This window comes from Mustelus asterias, chromosome 22 (genome assembly GCF_964213995.1).
Source record: "Mustelus asterias chromosome 22, sMusAst1.hap1.1, whole genome shotgun sequence".
NCBI lineage: Eukaryota > Metazoa > Chordata > Chondrichthyes > Carcharhiniformes > Triakidae > Mustelus > Mustelus asterias.
Window position 1 is genome coordinate 26,229,887 of NC_135822.1, and position 23,094 is coordinate 26,252,980.

At 47.8% G+C, this 23,094-nt stretch overlaps 1 protein-coding gene across 2 annotated transcripts; it reads left to right on the forward strand.

Moving 5' to 3' along the window:
* The first annotated feature begins 793 nt into the window (after nucleotides 1-793).
* Nucleotides 794-22,106, forward strand: LOC144509961 (uncharacterized). Of its 2 annotated transcripts, XM_078239019.1 has the most exons (8): nucleotides 794-935; nucleotides 1,021-1,126; nucleotides 7,760-7,896; nucleotides 10,876-11,026; nucleotides 14,671-14,721; nucleotides 17,375-17,526; nucleotides 18,843-18,996; nucleotides 19,749-22,106. In XM_078239019.1, the coding sequence occupies exons 3-8, from the start codon at nucleotides 7,771-7,773 to the stop codon at nucleotides 19,760-19,762; spliced, it is 648 nt and encodes a 215-aa protein (XP_078095145.1). In that variant the 5' UTR covers nucleotides 794-935; nucleotides 1,021-1,126; nucleotides 7,760-7,770; the 3' UTR covers nucleotides 19,763-22,106. The 2 variants fall into 2 exon arrangements, with proteins under 2 accessions (XP_078095145.1, XP_078095144.1); XM_078239018.1 differs by lacking the exon at nucleotides 1,021-1,126.
* The last annotated feature ends 988 nt before the right edge of the window (nucleotides 22,107-23,094 follow it).

The window sequence follows — 23,094 nt, forward strand, 5'->3', positions numbered from 1 at the left end:
ACTGAATTGTGGTCACTGTTCGCCACATGTTCCCCCACTGAAACTTTGATGACCTGACCGGACTCATTCCCAAATACTAGGTCCAGTATAGCCCCCTCTCTAGTTGGACTATCAACATATTGTTCCAAAGAACCTTCCTGGACACATTTTACAAATTCCTCCCCGTCCGGACCCCCAGCTCTAAGGGATTTCCAGTCTATATGAGGGAAATTAAAGTCTCCCACTACAACAAGCCTATTTTTTCTACACCTGTCCAGAATCTCCTTACATATCTGATGCGCGATTAAATCACTCGGGAGGCTGGATTGTACCCGGGAAATAAAGGCTTTTATTACTAACAAGAATGGAGCACACTATATACAATACAATCCCAGACTAAAGGGTCACCAGGCAGTGCAGTGACCTTTATACTCCTACAGGTAGGCGGAGCCAACTGGAGTGTACCACAGAACAATATCAACAGGTAGAACACCCCAACCCTAACCCCAACAGTGACAACAGTAACATATCTACAAGTACCCATAGTGCTGACCATCTATGGTTCAGTACTCATAGTGGTAACCAACTATGGTTCACCACAATATCCGTTCCTCAACTTCCCGTGGGCTGTTTGGAGGCTTAAGTACATCCCCGGCATAGTGAGTGCACCCTTCCTGTTTCTGAGCTCCACCCACAGTGTCTCGTTACATGATACGTCCAAATTATCCAGCCTCTGTACAGCTGTAATATGCGCCCGAACCAGTATTGCTACCTCCCCCACCTCTTCTCGCCCCTCCTCTGCCTCGCCTAAAACTCTGTGTTTTTTGACGTGTGCAGGAAGTTGGGTTCTGCAAGTGGAAGCAGATGTTTAACTTTGGCCGTACTTAGTGCTCACAAAACACTGATTCCCAGCTTTAAAAACTTATAATCAACTTATGGTCCGGCTACACTTTGAGGTAAGGAGGAAGTGTTGGCTGGTTTGGATTTGTTTACGTTCGGGCCACGTGGAATTTCCCATATTTGAATGTATTCCTTGCACAGTTCAGGGCGGGAAGGAGAAAAACGAGAGGAATCCGGAAAGTGATTCAACGTGCCAGGATCGATTGAAAGTAGACCCTGGAGGAGCTTGCAAACAGTGGCAAGGAGGGTGAGTCGCAGGGAGGCAGAGCGGGAATGGAGTGGGTGGCGGCGGGGGGGGGGGGGGGGGAGGGGTGGTGCGGGGACAGGATTTAGTACATTGTTCTTCTGCAGCGAGGCACGGAGGAGCGATTTGTTGCAGGAGCGCTAGGGTGAGAAATTGGCCTTTAAATTACATTTTCGCGGGCTTTATTTATTTATTTTTTAAAGTTTCAAACCGTAAACCGGAAGTTTGGAGTGTTTTTTTTTTAGCGTGCAAGAGGTTTAAAAGTAGGCCGCACTATTCAGCGGGCAGCGTTGTAGCGGGCAGCGGAGTGAGCAGGGGGCAGATTGAGAGCTGAAGGGCTTTGCCTCAACGGGCGAGAACAGGCAAAATCGGGAGTAGGTTTTTTTTTCCCCCAGAAAGATTATTCTTGTTTTTCCCCAGAGTAAAAAAACATGCCAGGCAAGATGTTGGAATGCTCCTGTTGCAGGATGTGGGAGATCAGGGAGACCTCCGGTATCCCTGACGACAGCACCTGCAAAAGATGCATCCAGCTGCAGCTGCTAGCAAAGCGTGTTAGGGAACTGGAGCAGGAGCTTGATGACCTCCATCTAATTCAGGAGAATGAGGAGTTTATAGACAGTAGCTTTAGGGAGGTAGTTACACCTAAGCAGCAGAGCACAGGAAATTGGGTTACTGTAAGGAGAGGAAATGGCAGTGTGAAAGGACAGGCAGAGCAGGGTTCCCCTGTGGCCATACCCCTCCACAACAGGTATACTGAATTGGATACTGTTGTGGGAGATGCTTTACCTGGGACAAGCTGCGACAGCCGGAACTCTGATACTGAGTCTGGTTCTACAGCGCAAAAGGGTGGGAGGAAGAAGAGGAGAGCAGTAGTGATAGGGGACTCAATGGTCAGAGGTACGGACAGGAGGTTCTGTGGTCGGGCAGAGACTTCCGCATGTTTTGTTGCCTCCCGGGTGCCAAGGTCAGCGATGTCTCTGATCGCGTGCACAGCGTTCTAAAGTGGGAAGGTGATCAGCCAGATGTCATGGTACGCATCGGTACAAATGACATAGGTAGGAAGAGTGAGGAGGTCCTAAAGAGTGAGTACAAAGTGCTTGGAAGGAAGTTAAAAAGCAGGACCCCGAGGGTAGTAATCTCAGGATTGCTACCTGAGCCACGTGCCAGTGAGGGTAGGAGTAGGATGCTTGGGCGGATGAACATGTGGCTGAGGAACTGGTGCAGGGGGCAGGGTTTCCGATTCTTGGATCATTGGGACCTCTTCTGGGGCAGGTGGGACCTGTACAAGAGAGACGGGTTACCCCTAAACTACAAGGGGACCAATATACTTGCAGGGAGGTTTGCTAGTGTTATTGGGGAACGTTTAAACTAGATTTGCAGGGGGGTGGGAACCAGAGTGCCAGAGCAGATAGTGGAGCAGGGGTAAAAAGACAGGTTAGTTCAAGTAAAATCACAAATGGAAGGGTTGAGTGTGATGGAAATAACCTTTTGAGGTGTGTCTATTTCAATGCCAGGAGTATTGTGGGGAAGGCAGATGAGCTGAAGGTGTGGATAGACACATGGAAATATGACATTATAGCCATTAATGAAACTTGGCTACAGGAGGGGCAGGACTGGCAGCTCAATGTTCCAGGGTTCCAATGTTTCAGGCGGGATAGAGGCAGAGGGATAAAAGGTGGGGGGGTGGCATTGTTGGTCAGGGAAAATGTTACAGCGGTACTCAGGCAGGATAGATTAGGGAGCTTGTCTACAGAGGCCCTATGGGTGGAGCTGAGAAACAGGAAAGGTATGACCACATTAATGGGGTTGTATTATAGACCACCCAATAGTCAGCGAGAATTGGAGGAGCAAATCAGCAGAGAGATAGCTGACAACTGCAAGAAACACGAAGTTGTGATAGTAGGGGATTTTAATTTTCCACATATAGATTGGGACTCGCATACTGTTAAAGGTTTAGACGGGGTAGAGTTGATAAAATGTGTTCAGGAAAATTTTCTACATCAGTATATAGAGGTTCCAACTAGAGAGGATGCGATATTGGATCTCCTATTGGGAAATGAGTTAGGGCAGGTGATGGATGTGAGTGTGAGGGAACACTTTGGATCCAGTGATCATAATGCCATTAATTTCAACCTGATCATGGATAAGGATAGATCTGGTCCTCGGGTTGAAGTTCTGAACTGGAAAAAGGCCAAATTTGATGAAATGAGAAGGGATCTGGGAAGTGTGGATTGGCACAGGCTGTTCTCTGGTAAGGATGTAAATGGAAAGTGGGAGGCCTTCAAAGGAGAAATTTTGAGAACGCAGAGTTTGTATGTTCCTGTCAGGATTAAAGGCAAAGTAAATAGGAATAAGGAACCTTGGTTCTCGAGGGAGATTATCACACTGATTAAGAGGAAGAGAGAGTTGTATGAAATGTACAGGCAGCAAGGAACAGATTAGATGCTCGAGGAGTATAAAAAGTGCAAGAAGCTACTTAAGAGGGAAATCAGCAGGGCTAAAAGAAGACATGAGGTTGCTTTGGCAGACAGAATGAAGGAAAATCCAAAGAGCTTCTATAGGTATGTTAGGAGCAAAAGGATAGTGAGGGATAAAATTGGTCCTCTTGAAGACCAGAGTGGTAGACTGTGTATGGAACCAAAAGAGATGGGGGAGATACTAAATGGTTTTTTTGCATCCGTATTTACTGAGGAAACGGGCATGGAGTCTACGGAAATAGGGCAAACAGGTAGGGAGGTCATGGAACCTTTACAGATAAAGGGGAGGAGGTGCTCGCTGTCTTGAGGCAAATCAGAGTGGATAACTCCCCAGGACCGGACAGGGTATTCCCACGGACCTTGAAGGAAGCTAGTGTTGAACTTGCAGGGGCCCTGGCAGACATATTTAAAATGTCAGTATTCACGGGGGAGGTGCCGGATGATTGGAGGGTGGCTCATGTTGTTCCGTTGTTTAAAGAAGGTTCCAAAAGAAATCCGGGAAATTATAGGCCAGTAAGTTTGACGACGGTGGTGGGCAAGTTATTGGAAGGTGTGATAAGGGATAGGATCTACAAATATTTGGATAGACAGGGACTTATTAGGGAGAGTCAACATGGCTTTGTGCGTGGTAGGTCATGTTTGACCAATCTATTAAAGTTTTTCGAGGAGGTTACCAGGAAAGTGGATGAAGGGAAGGCAGTGGATGTTGTCTACCTGGATTTCAGCAAGGCCTTTGACAAGGTCCCTCATGGGAGGTTAGTTAGGAAGGTTCAGTGGCTAGGTATACATGGGGAGGTAGTAAATTGGATTAGACACTGGCTCAATGGAAGAAGCCAGAGAGTGGTTGTGGAGGATTGCTTCTCTGAGTGGAGGCCTGTGACTAGTGGTGTGCCGCAGGGATCGGTGTTGGGTCCATTGTTGTTTGTCATCTATATCAATCATCTGGATGATAATGTGGTAAATTGGATCAGCAAATTTGCTGATGATACAAAGTTTGGAGGTGTAGTGGACAGTGAGGAAGGTTTTCAAAGCTTGCAGAGGGATTTGGACCAACTAGAAAAATGGGCTGAAAAATGGCAAATGGAATTTAACGCAGACAAGTGTGAGATATTGCACATTAGAAGGACAAACCAAAGTAGAACGTACAGGGTAAATGATAGGACTCTGAAGAGTGCAGTTGAACAGAGGGATCTGGGAATACAGGTACAGAATTCCCTAAAAGTGATGTCACAGGTGGATTGGGTCGTAAAGAGTGCCTTTGGTACATTGGCCTTTATACATCGGAGTATCGAGTATAAAAGTTGGAGTGTTATGGTAAGGTTATATAAGGCATTGGTGAGGCCGAATTTAGAGTATTGTGTACAGTTTTGGTCACCTAGTTACAGGAAGGATGTAAATAAGGTCGAAAGAGTGCAGAGAAGGTTCACAAGGATGTTGCCGGGACTTGAGAAGCTGAGTTACAGAGAGAGATTGAATAGGTTGGGACTTTATTCCCTGGAGCGCAGAAGAATGAGGGGAGATTTGATAGAGGTGTATAAGATTTTGATGGGTATAGATAGAGTGAATGCAAGCAGGCTTTTTCCACCGAGGCTAGGGGAGAAAAGGAAACCAGAGGGCATGGGTTAAGGGTGAAAGGAGAAAAGTTTAAAGGGAATATTAGGGGAGGCTTCTTCACACAGAGAGTGCTGGGAGTGTGGAATGAGCTGCCCGATAAAGTGGTAAATGCTTTTAACATTTAAGAAAAACTTGGACAGGTTCATGGATGAGAGGGGTGTGGAGGGATATGGTCCAAGTGCAGGTCAGTGGGACGAGGCAAAAAATGGTTTGGCACAGACAAGAAGGGCCAAAAGGCCTGTTTCTGAGCTGTAATTTTCGATGGTTCTATGGTTCCAATGGAATGCCAGCAGAAGAAGTCTGGACAAAATGGAGGTTGTGGAGGTCTGGAGACCCAGTGCACGTTGGATACCCCAGGGAAAAAAAGACACAGAGGAGAGTCTGGGAGGTGGTGTTATTCTGAAGGTTGAAAATAGTGACTTGTGTCAAAAAAGAAGCAGCAGAATACTGTAACATTTTTGGGATTCTTTGATGGGGGCAGGGATTGTAAGTATTACGGTATTGTCAGATAAAATTAGATTATATTACATTGGGTCGACTGCATCTGTTTTGACTTATCTCAATGGACAATGGTAGAGTCTTGATGAATTAAAAGTATGAATGAACATGCTCTCTCCATCCCTCCTTTTACTCTCTCACCAGTTATCTTAGGGTGAGTTAGTTGAAATGTGAGTTTCTACCTGCAGAGTGAGTGGCAGGGATGCATTGTTTAGTGATATTGAGGTGGGAAGTCTTGCTGTGAAGATGGTAGTCTATTTATCAACATCATTTTATGATCATTGGTTTATTATCATTCTTAAATCTATTGAAGCGCTTTTCAAGACCTTGGCTTTCTGTCAAACTGTAGAATTCGGATAGCAGGAGGTACAGAATTCTAGTATCTGACACACACAGCAAGGAGCCTGCAGGCAATAAAACTCGACTTCAGATAATAGGGGATACAAAATCCTCTCCTGTAAGTGACACTGAGCCTCAGAGAATTATCTACACAAGCCCATGACATTATAACCAATATTTTCTCTCAGGTTGAGGGTAATTTTGAGTTCCATTCCAATCCTCTTCCCACACCTAGTGGCGCACGACGGCAGATCACTTGATTTGATTTATTATTGTCCCATGTTTTGGGACATGGGGAGAATGTGCAGACTCTGCACAGACAGTGACCCAAGGCTGGAATTGAACTCGGGACCCTGGCGCTGTGAGGCAGCAGTGCTAACGACTGCGCCACCATATTAGCGTCCCTGCCTCTGAGCAAGAGGCTCTGGGTTGGAGTCTCACCCCAGCACTTGATGGGCAAGGAAGGTGCGTTCATAACGCGGCCAAACAGGTTATGAATGGAAAAGTATTGTTTCTTGCGCTCTATACAGACAAAACATACTGTTCATAGAGTACATAGGGGAGAAGGAAAGGAGAGAGTGCAGAATGTAGTGTTACAGTCATAGCTAGGGTGTAGAGAAAGATCAACTTAATGCAAGGTAGGTCCATTTAAAAGTCTGATGACAGCAGGGAAGAAGTTGTTCTTGAGTCCGTTGGTACTTGACCTCAGACTTTCGTATCTTTCCCGACGGAAGAAGATGGAAGAGGGAATGTCTGGGGTGCGTGGAGTCCTTGATTTTGTCTGTTTCCAGAGCAAGTAGTTCCTGGAACAGGTCACTAGTCTGTCGCCAGAGGACTTATCGTTTGAGGGATGCTACTCCACATCAAGCGTGGCTGACCAGGAGTCTTTCCCAGCTCTTACCATCAGTGACTGGCGTGTTTGGAAGGATTTTGCAGGTCCACTCATAACCTGTTTGGCCACGTTATGAACGCACCTTCCTTGCCCATCAAGTCCTGGGTGAGACTCCAACCCGGAGCCTCTGGCTCAGCGGCAGGGACGCTAATATGGTGGTGCAGTGGTCAGCACTGCTGCCTCACAGCGCCAGGGTCCCGAGTTCAATTCCAGCCTTGGGTCACTGTCTGTGCAGAGTCTGCACGTTCTCCCCGTGTCTGCGTGGGTTTCCTCCGGGTGCTCCGGTTTCCTCCCACAGTCCGAAAGACCTGCTGGTTAGGTGCATTGGCCATGCTAAATTCTCCCTCAGTGTACCCCAACAGGCGCCGGAGTGTGGCGACTAGGGGATTTTCACAGTAACTTCATTGCTGTGTTAATGTAAGCCTACTTGTAACAATAAGTAAATAAACTAACCCACTGAGCCACAAGACTATGGGCGGAATTCTCCGGCCGTTCATGCCAATGGGATTCTCCAGTCCCGCTGCAGTGAACGGAGATTGGGCTGAGCATGAAATTCTCCGTCCTCGCTGGTAGCGACGAGGGGGCGTGAATGGCCGGAGAATTCCAGCCCTCGAGATTTGGGTAATGGTGTCAAACATATAAAATCCCCTTGGGCTGCTGTCAAACAACACACCTGAGTTTTATTTTAAATGTATTTGAATAAGCACCCTCATCTCCAGTTGACTGGAATATTAGAAAGTCCAGCAGTTCACAACGTGGCTTGTATCTTTCCATGACTTTGTTCTTTATATCTGTTTTTTAAAATATTTCTTTAAGGAACCTTCAATATGGAGAATCTTCAAAAGGACCAGCTGTATTTAACCAACGGGAATGGGATATCTGATAGTGATCTGGAAGCTGTAGTCAATGAACTCTTTCAAGCAAAGATGATAAACAAAATCGAATTTGAGAAGGTAAAGATTCCTCCCTCTCTGCTACATCACAGCAGTAACAGTAACTGGTATTTATATAGCATCACTATCTGAGGTAAGAGTCTCTAAGGCTCATCGCAGGAACAATTATGAAACAAAGTCAGATATCGAGCCACCTGAGGTATCAAAATAGACGGCCAAAAGCTTGGTCAAAGAGGTAGGTGATAAGGAGCGTCTTGGGGCTGAGACTTGCTAAGAGTAGCTCATCCCAGATCCAATCTCTGGCCCAAGGGCAAACTATAAACTCTTTGTGAGTCCTCCCAAAGGGGGAATGAGGAGCGCTGGATCGCAAAGCTCTGACCAGAATATTATGGGTTTGACTCCTTCAGTTCGGTCACAGAGATTAAACCTTGCTTACAAAATCAAAGCTGTGATAACCTGGTTGCAATGATTCGCCGATTTGTCAAAGACAATTGCTGGGGGCTGGGGGGTCAGTCACAGAATCCCTACAATGCAGGAGGAGGCCATTCGGCCCATCGAGCCTGCCCTTACAACAATCCCACCCAGGCCCTATCCCCATGTATTTACCCATGCTAATCCCCCTGACATTAAGGGGCAATTTTGCACGTCCAATCAACCTAACCCACACATCTTTGGAGTGTGGGAGGAAACCGGAGCACCCGGAGGAAACCCACGCAGACACCATTAAATTCAAATATATTTTGAGATCTGCCCAAATGTGTCTGCGGTTTGTGTTTGATTTAACTGATGGTCCCAGTCACATTTTTAAAAGATAATATTGGGTTTGCATTTACTAATCAGAGTGTAGCATTTAGATAGAAATAGGCCAGATATTTGATTTGATTTGATTTATTATTGTCACATGTATTGGGATACAGTGAAAAGTATTGTTTCCTGCGTGCTATACAGACAAAGCATACTGTTCATAGAGTACATAGGGGAGAAGGAAAGGAGGGTGCAGAATGTAGTGTTACAGTCATAGCCAGGGTGTAGTCAAAAAGCAAAGAACCATTCGATAATATATACATAAATAAATTCCTTGTACAAGGAAGAAGGCTTGTTAAAATCACGAGCAAAAATGCAATGAAGAGTGTTCTCTGTTCTGGGGGAACGATGGATAGCGAGAGATGGAAGAATTCTCTCTGAAACAGAGATATTGATCAGAGAATGTCTACAGTGCAGAAAAAGGTCATTCGGCCTATCATGTTTGCACTGACCACAATCCCAACCAGGCCCTATCCCCGTAACCCCACATATTTAGCTTACTAAAGTTGGGGAGGGTTTAAACTAATATGGCAGGGGGATGGGAACCGTTACAAGGATTCAGAACGAGGGGTTGGCAGGTTTGTCAGATGAGGAGAGACTGAGTCGGTTAGGATTATATTCACTGGAGTTTAGAAGAGTGAGCGGGAATGTCATGGAAACGTATAAAATTCCAACAGGGTTAGACAGGGTAGATTCAGAAAGAATGTTCCCAATGGTGGTGGAGTCCAGAACTAGGGGGTCATAGTTTGAGGATAAGGGGTAAATCTTTTAGGACTGAGGTGAGGAGAAATTTCTTCACCCAGAGGGTGCTGAATGTGTGGAACTCACTACCACAGAATGCAGTTGAGGCCAAAACGTTGTCTGATTTCAAGAATAAATGAGAGCTAGCTCTTGGGGCTAAAGGGATCAAAGGATATTGGGGAAAGGGGGGATCAGGATATTGAATTTGATGATCAGCCATGATCAAAATTAATGGTGGAGGGGTGGGGGGCGGGGGAGGGTGGGAGTGGGGTGGAGGGGGGAGTGGGGGGAGGGGGGAGGGGGACGGGGAGTGGTGGGAGGGGGAGGGGGAGTGGGAGGGGGGGAGGGGGAAAGGGGGGAGGGAGGAATGGGGGGGAGGGGGAGGTGAGGTGGAGGTGGGAGGGGGAACGGGGTGAGGGGGGAAGGGGGGAGGGGGAGGGGGGAAAGGGAGAGGCGGGAGGGGGCAGGGGGGGAGGGCCGAATGGCCTACTCCTGCTTCTAGTTTCTATGTTTCTATCTAATCCCCCTGACACTAGGGTCAATTTAGCATGGCCAATCAACCTAACCTGCAGATCTTTGGACTATGGGAAGAAACTGGAGCATCCAGAGGAAATCCACGCAGACATGGGGAGAATGTGCAAACTCCACACAGACAGTGGCCCAAGGCCGGAATTGAACCCAGATCGCAACAGTGCTAACCACTGAGTCACTGTGCTGCCACTGATACCTGTACATCTGTCTAAGCTGTGCAGAGAACCTCCTCCCATCTCTAAAACCCCCTGATATCCTGAATTCTTTAGCCGCCACTCAATTGTTTGTCTGCTCTGAGGTCTCGACAACTTTAAGTTGGAACTGGGTTTTTAGCAATTATAGAATCATAGAATCATGGAAACCCTACAGTTCAGAAAGAGGCCATTTGGCCCATCGAGTCTGCACCGACCACAATCCCACCCAGGCCCTACCCCCCTATCCCTATATATTTTACCTGCTAATCCCTCTAACCTACGCATCTCAGGACACTAAGGGGGAATTTTAGCATGGCCAATCAACCTAACCCGCACATCTTTGGACTGTGGGAGGAAACCGGAGCACCCGGAGGAAACCCACGCAGACACGAGGAGAATGTGCAAACTGCACACAGACAGTGACCCGATCCAGGAGTCGAACCCAGGCCCCTGGAGCTGTGAGGCAGCAGTGCTAACCACTGTGCTACCGTGCCGCCAAGGAGTTGTTCCTTCTTGATTCCACATTGTTGTATTAGAGGGTGGGATTGGTGGGAATGCAGTCTGGACAGTGAGCTTGACATCACCCGCACAGACACAGAATCTTTGAATGTACATCAGGGTGAATATGGCTCCAAAGGTGAGTGGGTTTAAATGGAAAGAGTTTGGAATTTTTATCCACAAGTTGAGATTGACCCTTACTCGAGTATATATGGTAGCTCCGATTCTGACAATTAGTAATGACCGGCTGGTTTGTGTTTTTCTTTTACAGTATAGAAATCACCGGAATGTCCTTATTTCCCGAGTTGGATGTTTCCTGGACAATATTAAAATGAAAGGACCAACTGTTGTGGAATATTTTTATCAGGCATTTGAAACGATAAACAAGCCTGCCTGCGATCAACTTCCATCCAGACAGCAAAGTAAGAATCATAGAATCATAGAAACCCTACGGTGCAGAAAGAGGCCATTCGGCCCATCGAGTCTGCACCGACCATAATCCCACCCAGGCCCTACCCCCATATCCCGACATATTTTATCCACTAATCCCTCTAACCTACGCATCTCAGGTTACCAAGGGGCAATTTTATCATGGCCAATCAACCTAACCCACACATCTTTGGACTGTGGGAGGAAACCGGAGCATCCGGAGGAAACCCACGCAGACATGAGGAGAATGTGCAAACTCCACACAGACAGTGACCCGAGCCGGGAATCGAACCCAGTCCCTGGAGCTGTGAAGCAGCAGTGTTGTGGGGGGTTGGGGGGGCGGGGGGGTTGGGGGGGGGGGGGGGGGGTTGGGGGGGGGGGTGGGAGTGGGTGTGGGGGGGGGAGTGGGTGTGGGGGGGGCAGGGGGGAAGTAGGCAAGAGGGAGAGCTGGAATGGAGAAATGGAACAATGGAAGTGAGAAAGAAGGATAATGAAATGGATGAATGGGATGAAACGTGTATTGGGAGCAGCGAGTGCAATAGACCAGATTGAAAGAGGTGCAGGTGAACTGCATGCTTCACCTGAAAGGGGTGTTTGGGACCTGGGATGGTGTATAGGGAGGAGGTAAAGGGGCAGGTGCACCTTCTACAACTGCACGGAAAGGTGCCGTGGGCAGGGGGAGAGGTGTTGGATGTGATGGAGGAATGGACCAGGATGTCCCGGTGAGAACAGCCCCTGTGGAAATGCTGACAGGGGGGAGTGAGGGGAAGATGTGTTGAGTGGTGGCATCATGCTGGAGTTGGCGGAAATGGCGGAGGATGATCCTTTGAATGCGGAGGCTGGTGGGGTGAAAAGTGAGGAAAAGGGGGACCCGAACCTGGTTCTGGGAGAGCGGGAAGGGGGTGAGAGCAGTGGCCTGGGGATGGGTGGGGCACGGTTGAGAGCCCTGTCAACCACAGTGGGTGGAAAACCACGATTGAGGAAAAAGGAAGACATTCCAGCAGCGCTGTTTTGGAAAGCGACATCATCAGAACAGATGCGGCAGAGGAGAAAGAACTGAGAGAATGAGGTGGAGTCCTTCCAGATTGTGGGATGTGAAGAGCTGTAGCCAAGGTAGTTGTGGGAGTTGGTTGACTTGTAATGGATACTGGTGGACAGTTTATCACCAGAAATGGAGACAGAGAGGTCAAGGAAGGGAAGAGAAGTGTCAGAGATGGACCATGTGGAGGTGATAGAGGGGTGGAAACTGGAATCAAAATTGATAATTTTTCCCATGTCCAAACGCCAGCATGAAGTGGCACCAAAATAGTCATCAATGTACCGATAAAGGAGTTGTGGGAAGGGGCCGGAGTAGGGCTGGAACAGGGAATGCTCCACATAACTCATAAAGAGACGGCATAACTGTGACCCATGCGGGTGCCCATAGCCACACCTTTTATTTGGAGGAAGTGAGCCGAGTTAAAGGGGAAATTGTTGAGTGAGAGAACCAGTTCAGGCAGACGGAGGAGAGTGGAGGTGGACAGGAATTGTTCAGGCCTCTGTTCGAGGAAGAAGTGAAGAGCTCTGAGTCCATCCTGGTGGGGAATGGAGGTGAAGGGGGATTGGACATCCATGGTGAGGAGGAGATGGTTTGGGTCGGGAACTGGAAGTTGTTGATATGGCGGAGGGCATCGGAGGAATCACGGATGTAGGTGGGAAAGAACTGGACAAGAGGAAAGAGAATGGAGTCAAGATAGGAGGAAATGAGTTCAGTGGGGCAGGAACAGCCTGACATTATGGGCCTACCGGGGCAGTCCTGTTTGTGGATTTTGGGAAGGTGGTCGAAGTGGGCTGTTCAGGGCTGGGAGACTGAGGTTGGAGGCTGTGGAGGAGATCTCCGGAGGAGATGAGGTCATTGACAGTCCTGGAAACAGTGGCTTGATGTTCAGTGGTGGGGGTCATGGTCCGGGGGAGGTAGGGAGAAGCGTCCGAGAATTGGCACTCAGCCTCTGCGAGGTAGAGATCCTTACACCAGACAGGAAGATTCCAAAGTGAACCTCTGCTAAGTGTTCTTGTAACCGTATCTGATATGAGCTTACAAAATCTGAAGAATATGAACAACTGGAGGGGAAAAATCAGCCCTGGTTTGATTAGAAAGTCAGGGTTGGTCCTAAGAGGGAGAAGTGCAGCAAGTTTGGAAGGAGACAAGTTAGAGTGGCTGAGAGGAGCGGAGAAATTGAGACGGCCGATGTCAAGCTGACAGTTCTCAATAAAAAGATCAAGAGGAGGTAAGAGGCCAGAGGGAGGGGTCCAGGTGGAGTGGGGGAATGCTGGAGGGGGGTGAAAGGATCTGCTGAACGGGGGGAGGAATCTTGCCCAAAGAAGTGAGCACGGAGACAAAGGCGGCGGAAGTAGAGTTCAGCATTGTGTCGAGCCCAAAATTTGTTGAGGTGAGGACGTAAGGGTACACAGCCGAGTCCTTTGCTGTGTACCCAGTACTCACACTTGGTGCTCTTTGGAGCTCAGTCTGGGGAGGTGACGGCCTAGTGGTATTATCACTGGACTATTAAATTCTAACAGGGTTGGACAGGTTGGATTTAAAATGAATGTTCCTGATGGTGGGGGAAGTCCAGAACTAGGGGTTGTAGTTTGAGGATAAGGGATAGACCTTTTAGGACTGAGGTGAGGAGAAATTTCTTCAGCCAGAGAGTGGTGAATAAGGGGGAGGCAATGGCCTAGTGGTATTATCCCGAGACTATTAATCCAGAAACTCAGCTAATGTTCTGGGGACCCGGGTTCAAATCCCGTCACAGCAGATGCTGAAATTTGAATTCAATAAAAAATATCTGGAATTAAGAATCTACTGATGACCATGAAATCATTGTCAATTGTTGGAAAAACCCAATGTCCTTTAGGGAAGGAAATCTGCCGTCCCTTACCCGGTCTGGCCTACATGTGACTCCAGAGCCACAGCAATGTGGTTGACTCTCAACTGCCCTCGGGCAACCAGGGATGGGCAATAAATGTCCCACGAATGAATAAAAAAAAGCCACTCAGTTCAAGGACAATAAATGATGGGCAATAAATACTGGCCCAGCCATCAAAGTCCACATCCAATTACTGAATTTCAAAAATGTCAATGATGGGTTAAATGTCTCTGATTCCCCACAATCTCAAACCTCAGCTGGTGTAGGAGTTTCAGCAGAGCAGAGCTCTCTTGAGGTCTGAAATATTAACTGTGTTTCCGAGTCAGCAAGTTGTAGTTTCAAGTCCCACACTGGGGAATCTAGTACGTTATTGGACTGCTCTTCAGTGTGGTACTGAGGCAGTGCTGCAATTGTTGGAACCTTTTCATCAAGGCTGCACTCGAGGGAGAGGAAGGGAGTTCTTCTGGTTCCCAGGCCTCAACCAACAGACATGTCTGCTCATTGCCGTTTGTGTGAGCTTGCTGTGTGAATATTGGCTGCTGTGTTTGAATCACTGCTAACAGTGGCTACATTTCCAAATGATTCCATTGTTGTGAAACAGGTTGGACAGCCTGATGGAGTGAATAGCACTAGATGGCTGCAAGTCCTTTTATTTTGTGCTTTATACTTGATGTTATGAATATGTAATTACAATGGATTTTTTCAGACCCTGTTTCTGCTGATATTTCTAGGGTTTAAGATGGACCATGATGGACTACCTCCAACTGCAGACACAATCTCAGGTAAACATCCAAGACATGGGTGGAATTATTTATAAGAAAATTATTATATCCTTTTATGGGATGTGGGCTTGGCCAGCACTTAACCCGAGTTGCCCTTGAGAAGCTGCCTTTTTGAACTGCTGCCTTCCATATGGTGTAGGTACACCCGCAATGCTGTTAGGGATGTGTTCCAGGATTTTGACGCAGTGACAATGAAGGAAGGGAGATGTATCTCCAAGTCAGGATGGTGAGTGACTTGGAAGGGAACTTGTAAGTGGTGACGTCCCAATGCACCTGCTGCCTTTGTCTTTGTAAGTGATAAAGGCTTTGGAAGATGCTGTCAAAGGACCCTTGGTGAATTGCTGCAGTGCATCTTGTAAATGGTACAACACTGCTGCCACTGAGTGTCAATGGTGCAGAGAGTTGATGTTTGTGGATGTGGTGCTAATCAAACGGGGCTGCTTTGTCCTGGGTGGTGTTGAGCTTCTTGAGTGATGTTGGAGCTGCGCCCATCCAGGCAAGCGGGGAATATTCCATCACACTCCTGACTTGTACCCTGAAGATAGTGGACAGGCTTTGGGGAGTCAGGAGGTGAGTTACTTGCCGCAGGATTCCTAGCCTTTGACCCGCTCTGGTAGCCACAGTATTTCTGTGGCGAGTCCAGTTCAGTTTCTGGTCAACTCCCTGAATGTTGCGAATAATACTGAACATTGTCCAATCATCAGTGAACATCCTCATTTCTGACCTTATGTTGGAAGGCAGGTTGTTGATGAAGGAACTGACAATGTTTGGGCCTAGGACACTACCCTGAGGAATCCCTGTAGTGATGTCCGGGGACTAAGATGATTGGCCTTCAACCACCACAGCCATCTTCCTTTGTGCCAGGTTTGACTCCAACCAGCGGAGTGTTTGATTCCCATTGGCTTCGGTTTTGTGAGGCTTCCCGATATCTCACTTGATGAAATTCTGCTTTGATGTCAAGGGCAGCCACTCTAACCTCCCTCCCTGAGTTCAGTTCTTTTGTCCATTTTTGGAACAAGGCTGTGATGAGGGTACGAGCTGAGTGACCCTGGCAGAACCCAAACTGGGCGTCAGTGAGCAGGTTATTGCTGAGTGAGTGCTGCTTGATCGCCATGGCAACAGCTTCAAACGAGCCTGTTCTGACATCACAGCTTATCTCATCAACAGATCAAAAACAGGCCGTGGCGAGGCCTAACTTTAGTCCAGCTTTTTCTCCCTCCTCTTCCTGCCAAAATAAATGTTCAATAATGCCTTCTCTCCTTCTCATCTCAATAAACTCCTGAATTCCCTCACTTTCCCCAATTTCATATCACAGATTAGAGCTCATTTTTGGCCAAACCACTTGATTGTTGAGATTCTGGGAGAGTTGGGCAGGATAGATGCGTTTCCCCTTGATTCAAAATTCTAAAGGTAGAGGTCATGGTCTCAGGATTGGGCATTGTCCATTAGGACAGAGAAGAAGTGAGATTTCTCCACTCGGAGGCTAATGGATCTGGCCCAGTGAATTGTGGCTGGTCAGTCATTGAACATAGAACATAGTACATAGAACAGTACAGCACAGAACAGGCCCTTCGGCCCACGATGTTGTGCCGAGCTTTATCTGAAACCAAGATCAAGCTATCCCACTCCCTATCATCCTGGTGTGCTCCATGTGCCTATCCAATAACCGCTTAAATGTTCCTAAAGTGTCTGACTCCACTATCACTGCAGGCAGTCCATTCCACACCCCAACCACTCTCTGCGTAAAGAACCTACCTCTGATATCCTTCCTGTATCTCCCACCACGAACCCTATAGTTATGCCCCCTTGTAATAGCTCCATCCACCCGAGGAAATAGTCTTTGAACGTTCACTCTATCTATCCCCTTCATCATTTTATAAACCTCTATTAAGTCTCCCCTCAGCCTCCTCCGCTCCAGAGAGAACAGCCCTAGCTCCCTCAACCTTTCTTCATAAGACCTACCCTCCAAACCAGGCAGCATCCTGGTAAATCATTGAGAATGTCCAAATCAGAGAATTTAAACATCTCCCACCCTATCTCAGTAACCCCATGCATTTCTCACAGCCAATCCGCTAACCTGCACATCTTTGGACACTAAGGGACAATTTAGCATGGCCAATCTCCCTAACCTGCACATCTTTGGACACTAAAGGGCAATTTAGCATGGCCAATCCCCCTAACCTGCACATCTTTGGACACTAAGGAGCAATTTAGCATGGCCAATCCCCCAAACCTGCACATTTTTGGACACTAAGGGCAATTTAGCATGGCCAATCCCCCTAACCTGCACATCTTTGGAGTGTGGGAGGAAACCGGAGCACCTGGAGGAAACCCACGCAGACACGGGGAGAACGTGCGGACTCCACACAGACAATGACCCAAGGCCAGGAATTGAACCCGGGTCCCTGGCGCTGTGAGGCAGCAGTGCTAACCACTGTGCCACCGCGCCACCCAAATTCATTCGTGCTGAATTGCTTTGGAACATTCTGGACAAAAAAAAATTGGATAAAGCATAATAGGAATGCAGACCTGGTCTTGTTAAATAGTTTGTATGGATATTTTTTCCTATTAGTACCCTTCCTCTATCCTGGTATAAGGCAGATTAACAATATTACACCATCACTAACATGGTCGTCCTTTGTGGACATTCTAGCTTTCCCCACAGCTTATGAGATATATGTGAAGAATCTAAGCATGGACTTTGTGTATCTCTCCAATGACGGAGGAATCAATGATGTTACTCTGAAACTACTTGTTGAAGATTTATCCAGTCATCAAGTCTTCAACCCAGCAGAAAGAGATAAGGTGATAATTATTTCTCCCTCCACTTAGTTTTGTCTTGTTTTCAAATCGAAGACGCTTCACGAGCAGCAGAAGAGGCAAAAGATAATAAAAAGAATTCCTCCAATATCTGCAAGATTCCTCCCTAACTCAATGGGTGGGATTTTCTGGTCCTTCCCATTGGTGGGATCTTCCAGTTCTGCCGAAGGTGACGACCCCCCCCCCCTCCCCCGCCCCTTGTGCTCGGTTGGGGCAGGCGAGCCATATAAACCCACACCCAACACCAGTTTGCGAAACACTTACCACTTGTGGAGAAGAGACCACTAACACAAGATGGTCGCTAAGAAACCCAATAAGGAAATGAGGAGAAACCTCTTACTGAGTGGTGAGAATGTCGAAGCCGTGAGCACAGGGAGTGCTTGAAGTGCCTAGTATAAGGAGTAAGTTAGGTGAGCTTTTTGAGGGGGAAGGTTACGATGATAGGTGCAGAAAGATGGGAAGAGGCTCAAGTGGAACATTAAGTCCAGACATGGCTGAATTGCCTGTTTCTATGCTGTACTTTTAAAAAATTCACTCATAGGACATGGGCGTCGCTGGCTGGCCAGCACTTATTGCCCGTTCCTAGTTGCCCTTGAGAAGGTGGTGGTGAGCTGCCTTCTTGAATCGCTGCAGTCCATGTTCTGTGGGTTGACCCACAATGCCGTTAGGGAGGAAATTCCAGGATTTTGACCCAGCGACTGTGAAGGAACGGCGATATATTTCCAAGTCAGGACGGTGAGTGGCTTGGAGGAGAACTTGCAGGTGGTGGTGTTCCCATGTATCTGCTGCCCTTGCCCTTCTAGATGGAAGTGGGTTTGGAAGATGCTGTCGGAGGATCTTTGCTGCAGTGCATCTTGTAGATGGTACACACACTGCTGCTACTGAGTGGAGGGAGTGGATGTTTACAGATGTGGTGCCAATGTGTCCTCTGTAAAGATTTTTTCAGTTGTGATCAAGAGTTGTGATAACTTGGCCGTTCTCTTCACCAATACTGAGTGACGGGTTGGCTGTGTGGCCTTCAACAAGTTTCCATTTTGATTTTCTCCCGGTGTCCGCAGCTTTGAGTTTCATCCAGCTGATGATTTGTTACTGCGGGGTATATAGGAGAGTGAATTGCACTGTGAAGGGCACAGCCCAGGCCCATTCTAACCGACCTCCACACATCACACTAAATGAACAGTCCGCGCCGACTCCATTTTAGTTGCAGTTGTAACAGTGAATGTTGTTGCGAAACTGTACGCTGAAGCTTCTCTCAGAAATGGGGCCTGAGTTTAATGAGCTGTTATTCTCTGTATTTCCAGCACTTGAACAGGAATGAGGAGCTTTTCAGGCGAGTTACTGATTTCCTGCAGGATCTGACGATGAAAGGGCGGCGCCCGTGTTATCTTTTCTATCAGGCTTTCGAACGCCACTGTCCCGACCTCTACACATCTCTCCCAAGTTCAATAAGAATGGGTAAAAGAACAACCAACAAGTTTTTTAAAATACATATTACGGGATGTGGGCATCACTCAAAGACCACAATTTATTGCCCATCCCTAATTGCCCTTAACCTTTTTGATCTTCTCTCACCCTGTACCTGTTGGAGAACAGGTTCCATTTGGCATATTTGACCCACTGCTTACCTCAACAAAATGACTAACCTGTGATCCACCCGCCCCCCCGATCTATTCGGATGATGCTGAGGGTGATAGGAGTTACACCTCAACTGAGATCAGCAAATGCACTTCATGCCAGTTTCTAACTGAGGCAGCATGGCGACACAGTGGTTAGCACAGCTGCCTCACGGCACCAGAGACCCCAGGTTCAATTCCGGCCTCGGGTGACTGTCTGCGTGGAGTCTGAACATTCTCCCCGTGTCTGCGTGGGTTTCCTCCCACAATCCAAAAGATGTGCAGGCTAGGTGAATTGGCTGTGCTAAATTGCCCCCCAGTGTCCCAGGAGGTATGGGTTAAGGGGTAAATATGTGGTGTTATGGAGCTCGGGCCTGGGTAAGATGCTCAGCTGAAGTCATTGCAGACTCGAGCTGAATGGCCTCCTTCTGCACTGTTGGGATCCGGTGAAGTTCTATGAACCTTCCTGGAGCCCTCCTTATCTCAGCACAACTCAATGGCTATAAAACACTTTGGAGGCATTCAGTGCTGTGTAAAGGTAAATCACTTCTTTTCTTCTATATAGTTGAACCTGTTCTTTTTCCCTTTCTTTAGCCATGAAGCCATGAAGCAAAGGGCGAAGAAACTTCAACCAACTCACCTCCTTGCAGTGATTTTTAAAAGTTGCAATGTATTACCCTCAGATACACACACACAGCTATACACCCAGGACACGGGCTCCACAATGTGGAGATGCCGGTGTTGGACTGGGGTGGGGCACAGTAAGAAGTCTCACAACGCCAGGTTAAAGTCCGACAGGTTTATTTGGTAGCGTGGGCTCCACATTCAGACATTGCGAGTTATCCACACAACACTCCCCGAGAACGCAGAAACTCCCGAGAACACCTTTATGGGTCTGACTGTGGAGAGTGGCTGCTGGTGGACTGAGGGTGTGCGTATAAACAGCTGACACCCCACCCCACGAGCCATGCCTTCACCCCAGACCGCGCAAGGGACACCCGCCCCCTACCACAAACCCCTTCCCCCCCCCCCGCCCCCTACCACAAACCCCTTCCCCCCCCCCCGCCCCTCCGAACCCCCACGTGATTCCTTAACCACCCTCCACGGTTTCGACCCCCCACCCCCAGTGCTAACCCAACCCAGCACCACAAAGGCCCAACACCAGCTCCCCCTGCACCCCTGTCCACCCAGTACCAACCTGACCCCTCCGACCGGACCCATCCTCAACCCAGTCTCCCCCTCCCTGAGGACCAATTCAATCTCCACCCACAGGGCCCACCTCCAGCATCCCCCCCCACATCCCATTACAATGGGCCAGATTCTCACCCCCCCGCCACTCCAAAGGTCCGAACCCTCCCTCCCCCCCCAGTCCACCCATAGACCCAACTCCCAGCCATACCCCCATGATCTGATCCCACCCACTCTTAGCCCAGACCTGCAACCCTCCCCCCCCCCCCAACCCCTCCCACTGAGATCCAATCCTCCCACCTCAGATTTTCGATCCCTTCATTACCCAAATCCCACCTGCTTCCTGGCTCCATAGTTTCAATGGACTGTTTAAGCTTACCTGATGCTGTAATACAGTGAGGGGGTGGGGGGGGGGGGGGGGGGGGGGTGAATGTCCGCCATCAATCCAATGGTACTGGATGTTGGTAAGGTTCCTTGACGACAGTTCTAATGTTCAGATCTCACCTGGCCTGGGTTGGAAGTAAGAAGTTTAACAACACCAGGTTAAAGTCCAACAGGTTTATTTGGTAGCAAAAGCCACACAAGCTTTCGAGGCTCTGAGCCCCTTCTTCAGGTGAGTGGGAATTCTGTTCACAAACAGAACTTATAAGACACAGACTCAATTTACATGAATAATGGTTGGAATGCGAATACTTACAACTAATCCAGTCTTTAAGAAACAAAACAATGGGAGTGGAGAGAGCATCAAGACAGGCTAAAAAGATGTGTATTGTCTCCAGACAAGACAGCCAGTGAAACTCTGCAGGTCCACGCAACTGTGGGAGTTACAAATAGTGTGACATAAATTCTGATTCTAGGATCGCATGATAAAGACTCAGGAGGAAAAAAGCAGAAATATTTATGTGAAATAGTGTGACATAAACCCAATATCCCGGTTGAGGCCGTCCTTGTGTGTGCGGAACCTGGCTATCAGTTTCTGCTCCGCGACTCTGCGCTGTCGTGTGTCGCGAAGGCCGCCTTGGAGAACGCTTACCCGAATATCAGAGGCCGAATGCCCGTGACCGCTGAAGTGCTCCCCAACAGGAAGGTCAGGCATGAAAGAAATTTAGCATTAACAATTATTCTGGGAGTGAAAATTCAGTGCTGACTGCCACAGTGTGATGTTAGTGTCCCTTTAAGGAAGGTTTTTTTAAAATCATGATCTCTGCAGTTCTCATGGCCAGTGTTTCTCACGCTCACAGCCTTAGCTGATGTCATTGTTGGTGAAAAAAAACTATGGGTAGGTCAAGTGACCAAAGTTTTTCAGCTTTCAGTTACGTTTTGGCTGCAGTGTTGAAGACAGTCTGAGAAACGAGCTGGAAAAGAAGTCTCTTTCTCTCTCTCTGTTTTGCTTTGAAACTTTTACCAGTTAGCTGAAAGAAAGGCTTGTTGCCATTCTGCAGTAATTAATCTGTGCTCTGGTGCTTTAGAAAGCTGTCTGGTCTTCAAACTGTTCTGAGTCTCAAAAGCATTAGACCGCAGAATCCAACCGAGGGGCCTCGATCCCAACATCAAGTGAGCATTAGTCTGTGCTGTATTAAACCTGTGAAAAGGGTTTTTGTTGTCTATGGGTTTTGGTTTTAATTGGAACATATCAGAGATATTCATTCAGCATTATACATTGTAGCGGCTGCTTTGTTTCTTGTCTGTAATTGATAAAAGTTCTTGCTAATTTCCTTCCTATACATGTTAACAATATTCTTAAATAAACGTTGGTTGGTAAAAGCTCCCGAGTGGGTCACTTGAATCATACCTGAAGTGAAACAGCTCGTGCTTATCCTGGCCAAATTCGAATTGCAAAACTTATGATTCAGGCGGGCTTCATAAAACACTTTGGAATTTCTAACTTGAAGCATAACAGCAGCGAGGAGGTTAATATCCCCATCGGTTCGTCCACCACAACTGGATTCTCAACCTCGGCCTTTGACCCCCTCCCATCCCCTGAAATAGGGATCACACGGTCTCTCAAATCTCCTCCACACGGTCTCTCACACACACACAAATTGGAAAGAAACATTAAAACTTCAGGATGCATTTTATTCATTAGAACATATGTATAATTAGAATTCTTTTTGGTAAGAAAATCAAAAATAGTTTCTTTTACACAACTTCCCTCAGGTGAAGGAATTTTCAGCAGCGACAGTACAACATTATAGAAAATACAGCATTTTTTTTTTTCAGTATTCACACTGGTGAAATATACAAGAGATGGCAGCAACATTCATTATATAAACGTCACGCAGGTTCATTGGTGTCGGAGTAACTCTGCGAGCTGTGGTTCTCTCACTGAGAGTCTTTCCCCGCTCCCAGCAAGCCCTGGGGTCATTGTCCCACTCCCCCCCCCGGGGTCATTGTCCCACTCCCCCCCTGGGGTCATTGTCCCACTCCCCCCCTGGGGTCATTGTCCCACTCCCCCCCTGGGGTCATTGTCCCACTCCCCCCCCTGGGCTGTCCTGGGAACACAATTCCATTGCTCTGCCAAGACAGGACATGAGCAAAATCGCACGGGGGGGAAAATAAAAACATTCCATTCAAAGGGTGACGGACACGGCACGGAGTTAAGACGCAAGACATGCCACACACACACACACAGACAGTCAGACACAGGCATGCACAGCGGACAGTTGCAGCTCGGTCTCCACCGTCCGAGACACGGTGAAAACCAACGGTGCAAAGACAGACTCATTCTTGCCAACTGAAGGTGGGGAGTGGG

Bases quoted from the DNA above. Each gene is read 5' to 3' on its own strand.
- LOC144509961 (XM_078239019.1), top strand. From the start codon at position 7,771: ATGGAGAATCTTCAAAAGGACCAGCTGTATTTAACCAACGGGAATGGG. The intron at 7,897-10,875 runs GTAAAGATTCCT...TTTCTTTTACAG, and splicing joins ACAAAATCGAATTTGAGAAG to TATAGAAATCACCGGAATGT. The intron at 17,527-18,842 runs GTGATAATTATT...CTGTATTTCCAG, and splicing joins ACCCAGCAGAAAGAGATAAG to CACTTGAACAGGAATGAGGA.